The 12,372-nt window shown below is 48.1% G+C and overlaps 1 protein-coding gene across 2 annotated transcripts in view; it reads left to right on the forward strand.

Moving 5' to 3' along the window:
* The window catches only part of Pkd1l2 (polycystin 1 like 2), an 82,761-nt gene that overhangs the window by 29,282 nt on the left and 41,107 nt on the right, over positions 1-12,372 (forward strand). Inside the window, exons 16-24 of one of the 2 annotated variants that reach the window (XM_040736303.1) lie at positions 248-439; positions 1,370-1,501; positions 2,657-2,839; positions 4,399-4,401; positions 5,534-5,658; positions 7,155-7,281; positions 8,513-8,644; positions 9,457-9,676; positions 10,907-11,100. In XM_040736303.1, coding sequence (XP_040592237.1) covers positions 248-439; positions 1,370-1,501; positions 2,657-2,839; positions 4,399-4,401; positions 5,534-5,658; positions 7,155-7,281; positions 8,513-8,644; positions 9,457-9,676; positions 10,907-11,100 — 1,308 coding nt within the window. The remainder of the gene's footprint in view (positions 1-247; positions 440-1,369; positions 1,502-2,656; positions 2,840-4,398; positions 4,402-5,533; positions 5,659-7,154; positions 7,282-8,512; positions 8,645-9,456; positions 9,677-10,906; positions 11,101-12,372) is intronic. The other variant, XM_005073069.4, reaches the window with a different exon arrangement.

Raw genomic sequence — 12,372 nt, forward strand, 5'->3', positions numbered from 1 at the left:
GCTGGGAGGCAGGTGCAGTTGGGGGAAGGCTAGGATGAAGAGGGCAGCTGGAGGATGGAGTATGGGTTTGCCTGAGATGTGGTGTTGGAAGCCATCAGCTGCCTGGTGCCAATGGGTCCAGGTGCCCTCCAGCCTCAGGAAGTGCCTAAGAGTTCTTCACTAGGCCTGCTCTGCTCCCAGACCCATGACTTTAGGAGCTGGCTTCTTGAACAAAGACCATTGAGCCCATTTCTGGTTTCCTTGTCAGGTGGGACATGGCAACACAGGTTTTGATGATGTGACATTCCAGGCTATTGTGTCAGAGAGAATCACCACAGCTCTGCAAGATAAGCATGGCAGTGACCAGCTTCTCCTACTTGCCAAGGCTGTGTCCTCTGAACTTAACCAGGATGACCAGAGCCCAGGCTCTGGGCGACTTAGAACAGATGTCAAGTGGAAGGTGTGTGAACTGGATTCTTTAAAATCTGTATGTGGCTTCTTTGGGTGATGGTGAGGTTCATGAATCAGAGAAGCCCTGAGTATCTCCCAATGGTCGTTGTCACTTCTTACTTTAGTTCCTCCAACGAGAGGCATAAAGTGATGAAAAACATCTTCCTTATTGGTAACCCATTTTCTCTGCCCAACACCACCAAGTCACAGCCTCCTGGAAGCTGAAGGAAATTAAGAGCCTCACTCCACCTCCCTCATACCAAGGACCAGACAAGGAAAGTGATCAGGCATGCCTAGGCAAGGCTGAGAACTTTCTGAAGGACTTAGGGGAGAATTTGCTTTTTAGTTTTTCCAACTTCTAGAGGTCATTGTCGGTTTTGGGCTCCTAACCTCTTTTTTCCTGTGTGTGTGTGTGTGTGTGTGTGTGTGTGTGTGTGTGTGTGTGTGTGTGTGTGTGTGTGTGTTAGGGGGTGGAGCTTAGGTCTTCATTCTTCTGTACTAAGTACTTAACTAATCAACCTATTACCCCAGCACCCCTTACTACATATTTGAAGCCCTCTCCTCTCCACATACCCGCCCCTTCTGCACGCATCAGCCATCTCCTTCTTCAGGGCTCCTACCTCTCCCTTATGCAGAGCCTTGAAATTGCACGGCTCCTACTGTAACTGCCAAAGGCTCTCCCCATGTGAAGGTGCTGAGCGGAACTTATCTTCAGAGTGATTTCGTCAAAGCCCCTTTTCTTTTTTCTGTGAGGCAGCGTGGTCACAGGTTTCAAAGATCCAGAGTGGGGATCTTTGGCTATTATCCTGTCTGTCATATATCCAGGTCTACAGAGCCCAGATGAGCTCAGTCACTCCTGAGACCCCAAATTCTCCCGCAAGGCCTTCATGGAGCCTTTGAAATATAGTTCCTTTTCCGGCCTCTCTCCCTGTGTGCCAAGGTCAGAGAGCTGGTGCTGAGATCACTGTCCACGCTCGTCACTGGCCTGGAGAGCATGCAGAGGGTGCAGGGTTTGGCTGAGGCACTGAGAGAGGTGACTCACCGCAGCGAGGAGCTCACCCCTGTGGCCCAGGTGAGAATTTCCACTGGCAGAGCCAAGCCACGGCACACATTCCTCCAAGCTGGGTGGGTGGCAACTCGTTAGGGCAGAGATCAAAGAAGTCTCCCAGTCATGGCACTGTCCTGGAGCCAAGACTTCTGCCATCTTCTTTCCAAGAGTCCTTGACAGGTGCCAGTGTTTCGCTCTGGGCTTCTGGTCTGTGTGCTTACTGCCCACTGGTGGGTACTAGTGGGTACCTAGTCATCTTGGGTCCCAAGTGTGGGCCAGGTTTGCTGCAGGCCCACTGTGTGTCAGCCTAACACACAGCTGCTGACTCCTGCCTTTCCAGCCTGGGGTCTCAAAGATCCCCAAGCCACCCCATGTGCTCACATGGCAAGGGGATTCTCCCAGTGCTCAGTGACTGGTGGGGATGGGGCATGAATACCTGAGCTCCCAAAAATTCTGGTGAGGAGCCTTGAGTCGGGTTGAGCCCCAGGTAACAGACTTGTACCTTCTGCGTTGACCTCTGACCCTTCCCCTTCTCACTTCCCCACTCCTCTACAATGTTCCCGGGGATCACTCCCATGTGGTTCTGCCCTCACGGTACTTCCAGGCTACTGGGGAAACTGGACATTAAACAAAAAAAATCTCAAAGCCACATATAAAATTACAAAATTGGGGTGAGTGTAATGTCTAACTATTGCCCGTCCATCCACCTACAGTGGCACCCTTTCTCCATCTGTCCATCCTCCATACAGACATCCTTTCTCTATCAGTCTCCCACCCATTCTCCATGTTCACTCCGCCCACTTTCATCCATTCATCCTCAATCCATCTATTGTCCACCTGTCATTCATCCATCCATTGTCCACTGTCCTCCATCCATCATTTTCCTTGCATCCATATCTCTTGCCCCAAGTCAGTGGATGTTACCAAATGACTGCTATCTCAAGGGCATTGTGCAAAGAACTCTGGCAAGATTCAGAGGCAGATCAGACTCTCCCAGAAGAACTTCAATCCCAGTGAAGAGGAAGGAGCCAGTTTTAAGTCAGGATGTTCATGTCAAGTTCTGTTTTACCTCTTCCCTGTCTTGGGCTTCCCTTCACCCCTCCAGTACACTCCTTATTCTGTGACTGGCCTGTCCCAAGCAGGGGCTCTCACTGTTTCTCCTTCTTTGGGTGAGCCCAGTGGGAGGCCAGCCAGGTCCTGCAGCATGCCACTGAAGCTCTGTTGACAGCCAGTGCCAAGGTTCGTCCTGAGGACCAGAGACGCCAGGAAGCCACCAGGGCCATGTTTCAGGCTGTTGGGAGTGTGCTGGAAGCTTCCCTCAGCCGTGGATCAGAAGAGCCTATGGAGGCCAACAGCAGCCAGGTGGGTGCCCTGGATCAGAGGCAGACCCCACCCACCCACTCACCCCCACACTGCGTGGCCAGCTTATGCTACTGGAGCCTTCTCAACAGACTACAGATGGTGGGGGGGCAGGTGCAAAGGTTACAGTGCTTCTTGGGAGCTGGGTGGAAGGTTCTCGAAAGCAGGGTGTGGGCTAGCATACAACAGGGGTGCTGCACTCAGTGAACCATGCCTGTCACTTGGGAGTCGTTACCCAAGTTCCCTAAGTCTGCTTCTCTCATCTGTAGCTAGAGGCACTCTGCCTCACCCCTACCAACTGTCCACCGCACGACTATTCAAACCACTTTGCAAGCTTGGGCAATGCCCTGGTCCTTGCATCCAAGAATACAGAACGTCTTTAGAAGTCAGCCTCCTAGAGCAAGAAAGGAGGGACAGGTGTAGCTTCCAGAGTCACTGGTGGACCTTGGGAGTACTGCCTCTCAGGACAGCATCTTGGTGGCCTATCGGTAGCTGCTCCACAGTCCTTCATCCCGTGGGCCACCTTTCCTATTCAGAAAGAGCTGAACGACAGACACTTGCAAAGATGCACATATGGTCACACATCCAGACTCCCATGCTCATCCTTGTACACTCACACATACACACCCTTCACAATTACGTATGCACAGCCACACGGGCACATGGCTCTACACTCATGCACATACCTGGAAGCCCCCAAACATGCATTCTTCATACTCAAGCACATACACACAGGAATAGATTTACATCCTCATATGGCAATGCAGTGGCATGCAGACTCTTTTTTTTCATCTTTGGAGAGTTTATTCTGTAGTATAAGCAATCCTGTACAACATTGATTTAGGTCATTTTTCTTTCATTCCCTCTGCACATTGCATTTTAATCTTATCTTTGAGGGACTTTACACCATTCAATATCTACAGTTATGAGATCTTTGTAGTATGTAATACATCTTTTGATAAATTTCTTGCCCTTCTTTTTTTGCTTATTTTTTGTAATGTTTTATTTAAATTAGAAGCATGAATGCTTCACATGTCAATCCCAGCTCCCTCTCCCACCCCTCCTCCTTTGTCCCTCCACCAGCCCCTCAGGCCCCCACCCAATCCCTACATCATTCCCCAGGGAGGGTGAGGCCCTCTTTGGGGGGATCTCTAAAGTTTGTTATTTCATCCAGGGCAGGACCTAGGCCCTTCCCCATGTGTCCAGGCTGAGAGAGCATCCCTCTATTTGGAATGGGCTCCCAAAGATCATTCATACACCATGGTAAACACTGATCTACTACCCAAGGCCCCAGTGATTTCTGTGGCCTCCTCCCTGGCACTACATTCATGGAGTCTGGATAAGTCCCCTGTTGGCCTCTCAGCCTTCAGTCTGGGATTCAAGAGCTCCCCCTTATGCAGTCAGCTGTCTTTGTGGGTTTCATCATCATGGTCTTGACCCCTTTGCTCATCACTCCTTCATCTCTGTCACTAGGTTCCAGGAGTTCAGTTCAGTGTTTAGCTGTGGGTATCTGTCTCTGCTTCTATCAGTCACTGGATGAAGGTTCTAGGATGGCATATAAGGTAGTCTCATCAAGGAGGGGCATTTAATGTAGTCTCTCCATTATTGTTTAGTTTGCCAGTTGGTGTTATCCTTGTAGATCTCTGGAGATCTCACTAGTGTCAGCTCTCTCCTCAAACCTATAATGACTCCATCTATTATGGTATCTCTCATCCTGCTCTCCTCTATTCTTACCTCGACTCAATAGGTAGTTTCAGCAATATATCAACTTGCCCATGCATACTCATACATACTTAAACATATATTCAGATCAATACCCACATTCAGCCATGTACACTCACATTTTCACACACTAGTGCTCACACCAACTTGCATGTACACACTCAAACACACATACAATCACATCTCAACTACAGTCATGGATACACACACACACAGAGAGAGAGAGAGAGAGAGAGAGAGAGAGAGAGAGAGAGAGAGAGAGAGAGAGAGAGAGAGATGTCTTCTAGGTGCTTACCCCAGCTTTGTTTGTCATCATGAGAATCTGTCTAAAATTTTTAAACATTTATGTATCTAAGGAGCATACATGCCACAGCATTCATGTGAAGGTCAGAGGACAACCCATGACAATTGATTCTCTCCTCCCACCATGTGGGTCCCTGGGATGGAACTAGGTCATCAGGTTTAGTTGCAAGCACCTTACCCACTGAGCCAACTAACTGGTACCAAATGTGTCTTATCTGGGGGTTTGGATGGGGCAGGGAGCTGAGCTAATCTGTGGTTCTTCCTCTCCTGGAGCAAGACATAGGCCATGTGCACACACGTGCCAGACAGAGCCACACAGCACAATGGCTCTTCATACGGATCCTGGAGCCAAAATTCCTGAGAACCTTGATTCATCTCACCAATTTGTGACTTTCCGAAGTCACCTCTTCTCTGTGTTCTCTCCTCTCTTCTTCTGCCAAGGGGATGGAAAGCACCTGTCCCATGGGGTTGCTGTGAGGGTGCCAGAGCCCATGGGAGTCGGGCAAATGTTTTGGACTTTTGGTGGATGTCTGCTTTGCCCATGACCTGCATCTTTGTTCATCACTTCCCTATCCTCTCCCAGTCCCTGCTGAGAGTCCCACAGTAACCTGGCAACAGCAGCCAAAGGGGCCTATGGTGACCAGCCACAGCAGTATTCTGCTTCGTTTCCAGGCTCACATCGTGACCCAGCTACTTCAGGTTGTAGATCATTTGCAGACTGTCCTCCTGTTGGGGACATTGCCAGGAAACCTTCCAGCCATCCTGGTCACCCCCTCCATCTCTGTGTACACAGACAGGTACTATGCTGAATTGTGCATGCCTAAGAAAGTTGATGCCCTAACCCACATCCTAAGCAACCCAAGGCAGGGCTCAGAGGCCAGGGTTAGGGCTGGAAAAGTACTGGGACCTGCACCTGGTGCAATGAAGTCTTTCCACCGTGGGATGTGTTTGTTTGGGGGCAGAAAGGGAACTATGGGGGGCTGAGCCCAGTGTTAGAGTCACCTGAGTAAGTTTTGAAAAAGTCCTAGCACAAGTGTGCAGGTAAGGGGGCAAATGAATGGGACCACCTCCACACACATGTCATCCTGGGTGTGTGTCCTGGGTGCTTCTGGCTATCCCATTGTTTATAGAGAGCCTGTGGATTCCCAAAATGCTTGTCTATGATATTTCCCAGGAAGGTTTGCCTCAGTGATCACTGACAGGGGCTTTGGGATACTTCCTGTTGTATGTGTTTTTCACTGATGTATTTACATATTTATTTGTTGAGATGGGATCTCGCTGTGTAGCCTTGGATGAACTGGTACTAGATATGTAGACCAAGCTGCCCTCAGAATTGCAGTAATCACTCTGCCCCTGCCTCAGTGCTGGGTTTCTAGGTATGTGAGCTACTGTGGCCAGCCTGGGACATCTATTTTAATAATATAGAGACAAAACAAAGAAATAATTCCATTTTATTAGTTAGTTTAGTACTTATTGGGTTAGTTACAGGAGTGTGGGCAACTTTTGGGTGGGTATACCACTGAAGAAATGAACCCCACTTCCCAGCACTTATTACCTGCTTATATATTCTTGGGGAGGGAAGGGGGCATCTTATATGTTTCCTGGGCCTCACAAAACTTGTGATCTTTCTTGTCCTTCCACAGTGCAATGTTAATGGGCCCAATCTTGGAGCCATCAACTGATCACAGCTACCATGGTATACAAGATGGGGAAATTATGTTCAACCCAAAGGAAACACACACACGCACACACACACACACACACACACACACACACACACACACACACACACACACACACACACACACACACATTGATACCACTCCCTGGTCATTAGGCAGTAGAGGGCTTCCTCACTATGCCCCAGTCCTCGGCTCCTCAGACCAGGGTTGCTCTCTTGGGTTCCAGTGACAGATTCCATAAGTAGTACTGAGCTCTGAAAACAGGTTATCAAAGGGGACAAGGTCAATGGTCAGAAAAGATGGGACTTGGAAGCTTATGGCTTCAAAAGTCAAGGGAGGTAGGGGAGAAACTTGGAGAAATGATTCGCCAGCCTCCCGTTAAGTGCTGAGGCTATTCTAGGGATGGAGAGTCCGTTCTAAGCAACTCTGCTTGTTCATGGACCTCCAGTCCACACGGAGGCACCAGCAGCTTTTGATACTGCTTCTCTTTGAAACACAAACTACAGCCATCTTGACTGCAAAGTGGAGCCCCACCCCCTCCTCCCAGTGCACAATGGGGCTCTTCCTCAAACACTAACTTTCTTTTCTTCCTACTCTCACCCTGTGGTCAGAATACAGCCATGGAGTTGGCAAGGCTCTTCAGTGCACACCACCGCCGCTGACTCTGTGACCTTCACTCTGCCTGCCGCCACCTCCCTCTACCCTATGGAGGACAGCCAGGAGCCTGTGGACATAAGGGTAACCCAGCAATGCCTCCTCTGAAACAGCCTTTATGTGTGCAAAGTGCTACCCTTTGTATTGCTCACTGGTGATGCTGTCAGCCCCGCCCATTACAGAGGAGGTTCAGTATCTCATCAAAACCACAGCCAGGGTGTGGGACTCAGACCCCACAGCTCTGGACACCCAAGTCCATTTATTTTCAGTGGGTTGCAAGCTTCCCTCAGCAGCCTTAGCTTTGTGAGTTGTTGTGAAGCAAGCTCTCCAGGCTCCCATCTGTAACTCACACAAAGACTAGGGTCCTTTTCATCCCAGATTAAGGCACATCTGATTCCCATGGATGCTAGTGAAAATAGACCAACATCTTTCTCTTAGACACTTGTTACCCCTGGTAGTCATGGGGTCGTTTTTAGGATGCTGTGAACATGAGTTTCAAATCTGTGGCTGCTCAATCTTTTATATAAAGTGATATATACAAAAGTTATACAAAAGCTATGCACAGCTTCATACACACACATATACATAAATATATGCATACACATATAAACATACGTACATATAGATACACATATAATATGACCACATATAGACATACATGCATACATATATACACATACACACATACGGGTATATATATATACACATACATATGGTGCGTGTGTGTATATATATATATACATATATATATAATATATTAAGAGAAAGAATGAGGGAAGGAGGGAGGGAGGTAGGAAGTGAAAGACTCACTATGTAGTCTTGACTGGCCTGGAATTCACTGTGTAGACCAAGCTAGCCTTGAAATCACAGAGATCTGCCCATATCCTCCTCCTGAAACACCACCAACCATGCTCAACCTACATCTCTGCATATACTTTAAATACTGATACAATGCAAATGCTACCCAAATAGTTAACGAAAATGTGTTATTTCAGAGAATGACAAGAAAAATCAATCCCCATACAGATGCAATTTGTTCAAATATTTTCAGTCCACATTTAGTTGAGTCCACAGACACAAAACTAAAGAAATGGAGATCTGACTATATTGACTCTGGGGGATGAAAGACTTGCTGATTCCCACCCAGGCTCAGCTCTCTGAGACCACATCTCTGGAAAGCACCATCAGTTACAGGCAGGCTTCCGCATCCACCCCCTAGAGCAAGGGCTGCTCATCCAGTCTGAGGATTCACTGTGTACACAGGGGCCTGCTCATCTCCCGTCCCTCATCAGTGCTTCTTGCTCTTGGCTTTCAGATGATGAGTTTCTCCCAGAACCCCTTCCCTTCCCGAAGCCGGTTTGAAGTCAGTGGAACTGTTGGTGGACTCCGTCTAACCAGCTCCAGTGGCCATCCCATCCCAGTGAAGAACCTGTCACAGAGCATCGAGGTAGGCACTGGAGTGTTACTACAAGTCAGGTGGCACTTGGCTTTCTCTTCAGCTTTGTTTGGAACCAAATGGACCAGTTGTGAAAACAGTGGTTAGAGAAATCACTCAAAGTACCCCTTGCCCTATCAAACATCTACTTAAAACATGTGACCATTCACACATCTTTCTTTGGTGTATGACAAGTTTTCCTGGGAATTTAAATCTGTTGGGTGGAATCCTAATCATTGCACAGACCAAATGTTCGTTTTAAAGGCCGGTAACACATCCTCCAAAATGCCGTTAGGTTTTTTTTAAACTTAAGCAAGAATGCCAACATAACTATGGTGCAGTGGACACTTAGAGTCCTATAAGAGTTTACTGACTTTTCCCCTACAAGTCATCTACTGTTTTCTCTCAATGACCAGTTAACAGTTTGCAGGGAAGCCTCCATCCTCATCTGCAGCACCTGCGAATGTACCAGGCAGATACGATGCAGTTAAGGACCTAGAGATGGGCCGTTGGGTCTGAATTGCTCAGGGGCCCAATGTCTGGATTGCTCAGGGGCCCAATGGAGTCACAAGGGGCCTCAGAAGAGGGAAGTAGAAGTGGGTGTTGACTGCTACTGATGACAGAGAGAGAGGTTGGAGTGATGGGAGGAACAGATGGGTAGCCTGTAGAACTGGGAAGGATGGTAAGACAAGCCCCCCACCCCTGCCAGAACCTGCTGCAGAGCTCTCCCTGTCCACATTAGCCCCAGGACACCAGAGGGCTTTAGATGCACATCGCTTGTCCTGCCCCTGTGACTGGCTGTAATTCTTTGTTTCTGAAAACAGATCCTGCTGCCCCGGATTTCAGAACACAGCAAGCCAACGATGCTGAGCCTGGCCACGCCAGAAGCTCTATGGGTGAATGTGACTGCAGGGGAGGCAGCTCTGGGGATCCAGCTGCACTGGGGACCTGGAGTCCCACTCACACTTAGCCTGGGTTATGGCTACCATCCCAATGAGACCAGCTATGATGCCCAAACACACCTGCCTCCTGTGGCTGCCACAGGTAGTCAACTTCCTACGCTGTTTCTTGAGCAGCTTCCTGGGTGTGACCAACTTCAAACTAAGATGTCAACATATATATATCTTCAAAGAACAAAGCCAGAGAGGTGGCTCAGTCCTTAAAATATAAGGGCCAGAGTTCAATCCTAAGAAACCACATAAAAAGCTTGATGTCATAACCTATGCCTGTGATACCAGTCCTGGGAGGGGAGAGGATCAGAGACGAGAAGTCCCTGGGGTTCATTGACTGCCAGTCTTGCTGCAGGTTTTAGTGAAAGACCTTATCTCAAAACAAAACAAACAATAAAAAAACACCACCACAACAAAAAACCCACAAACAGCAAAAACCAAAACAAAACAAAAACCCCCAAACCAACAACAAAAATCATGGAGCAGGAGAGATGGCATTTACAGAGGTCCCATCATTCATGCTGGGTGGCTCACTATCCCCCTGTAATTCTAGCTCCAGGAGGATCCATACCTCTGACATCTATGGGCACACACACTCACATTCATATACCCCACCCCACCCTGCCCCATACACACAGTTAAAAATAATAAAAAATTTTTAAAATAAACTAGGGTAGAGAAGCACTGAGGAAGATACACAGTGCCAGCCCCTGGTCTCACACATGCACACATGTGTATGCACACACCCACACCCACACCCACACACACACACACTCACACACACACACTCACACACACACAAAATTATTCAACTAAAAAGCAAAGAACCCTTCATGGGCTGATGGAATTGGTGTTATTTACCCTCATTAGATAAACATTTAGTACATGCCATGGAGATGTAGATAAATCCATAAAGAACCTTCTGGAACCAGCTGTAGAAATCTCCACATTTCAGATATGAGCAGAGGGGGTCAATCCAGGTGCAGAGCAATCCCAGCACTTGAGAGGCTGAGGCAGGAGGACCAGTAGAGTCAGTAGAGCCAGTCTTCACTTCATAGCAAGTTTGAGGCTAGCCTGGGCTACCTAAGACCCTGCGTCAAAACTACAAAACAAATAAAAAAGAACATAGAAGTTCAATAACTAGTCTGATATCACACAGTCAATAAAAAACAGTTGTGAACCCTTCATGTCCTTCTATGCCCCTGCAAACCCAAACCGGGCAAGGGTACTCCTGGGATGATGGAGAGACTTTGAGGTCTACATCCTAACCATGTCACCTTGATGTCCTCTAATTTCAATGAGACAAGAGCCTTGTTTCCTGCAGGTGAGCTACCCACATGGATCCTGGGCCCGGAGGACCTGCCCTCTGGAGAAGGAATCTACTATTTGAGGGTGGTCCCCAAGGATGACCTGGAGTCTACCTCTGGCAGGAACCTCACAGTTGGCATTACTGCCTTCCTGTCACATTGTGTATTCTGGGATGAAAACCAGGAGACCTGGGATAATGCTGGGTGCCAGGTAAGGAAGAGAAGTAAACTGGGGGGCTTGGTAGGGTGTGTCTACTCTTGTAGGGTCCCCTTTGGAGCCTCTGGTGCAATATCTCATGCTTCTCCATGTGTTCTGCATATGTCATTTCTGTGCTCAGAATGTCTGTCCTCCTTGCCCTCAGTGAAGCCCACGGCCCTGACTGGGTCAGAGTTCCTGCTGTAAACTCCGGTGCACTCTCCCCACTTCATCCTGTTCAGCAATGAGGTGTCCAGCCTGCCCTGTGAGGCCATCCCAGGAGCCAGGAGTGCTGGGAAAACTGACCACTGAATAAGAATAGGACTGATTCAGAAGGCTGCCCTCCCCGGGTGGGGCACAGCAGGCCAGGGTATCACTTCCCAGAAAATGACCTCAGCTGTGTCTGTGTTCACCTTTCCCTGCAATATCTTATCAGTGCTTCAGATAGCCCCAGGAGAGCAGAGCGGTAGTCTCTGCTTCAGAGGCAATGAAACTTGATGGAATGCCCCCAAATCTCACACACATCATGTGGAGGGCCTGTGCCTCAAAGCCAAGTCTGCCTGTGGCCATGCAATCACCATGACAACATAGCTTCCCCAACTGCTGAGATTCAGAGAGGAATAATTTATTTTTATTATTTTATGTGCTTCAGTGTTTTGCCTACATGCATGACTGCGTGAGGGTGTAACTGTCTGAAAGTTACAGACAGTTGTGAGCTGCCATGTGGGTGCTGGGATTTGAACCCCGATTCATTGGAAGAGCAGTCAGTGCTCTTAAACTGCTGAGCCATTTTTCAGCCTCAGAATGGCATTATTAATTCTAATTCTTATCCACTCTACCTACCTGAAATTCAGACTGAGCAGCTGGTGTCCGGCCTGTATGTAGGAGTCTTGGCAGGTGCCTCATTAAACAGGAGGGAGTCAGAACTGGGCAGCAGGAGGCTGTCTTACCAAGTGCTTCATCAGAGAACTTTCATGAAGTCACTCTTTTCTGTTGGGTTTATCTTCACCATCTGGAATGAAAGATGGAGCTGAGTTAAGCTGCATCACTCACCAAATGGTCCAGGGTTCAATCCCCAGAACAATGAAAAGGAAATAATATTCTCTGAATCTTAAAATGAATTCTCATCTTCAAGTGTGTGATTGTGCGCGTGCATGCATTTTTGAATGTGGGTGAGTGCACATGCACATGTATGCACATGTATACAAAGGCCAGAAGTTGATATTAGGAATCATCCTCCATTTTCCCACCTTATTCAATGAGGCAGGATGCCTCAGTCAAATCCTC

The sequence above is a fragment of the Mesocricetus auratus genome, unplaced genomic scaffold, assembly GCF_017639785.1.
Source record: "Mesocricetus auratus isolate SY011 unplaced genomic scaffold, BCM_Maur_2.0 Super-Scaffold_6723, whole genome shotgun sequence".
Taxonomy (NCBI): Eukaryota; Metazoa; Chordata; class Mammalia; order Rodentia; family Cricetidae; genus Mesocricetus; species Mesocricetus auratus.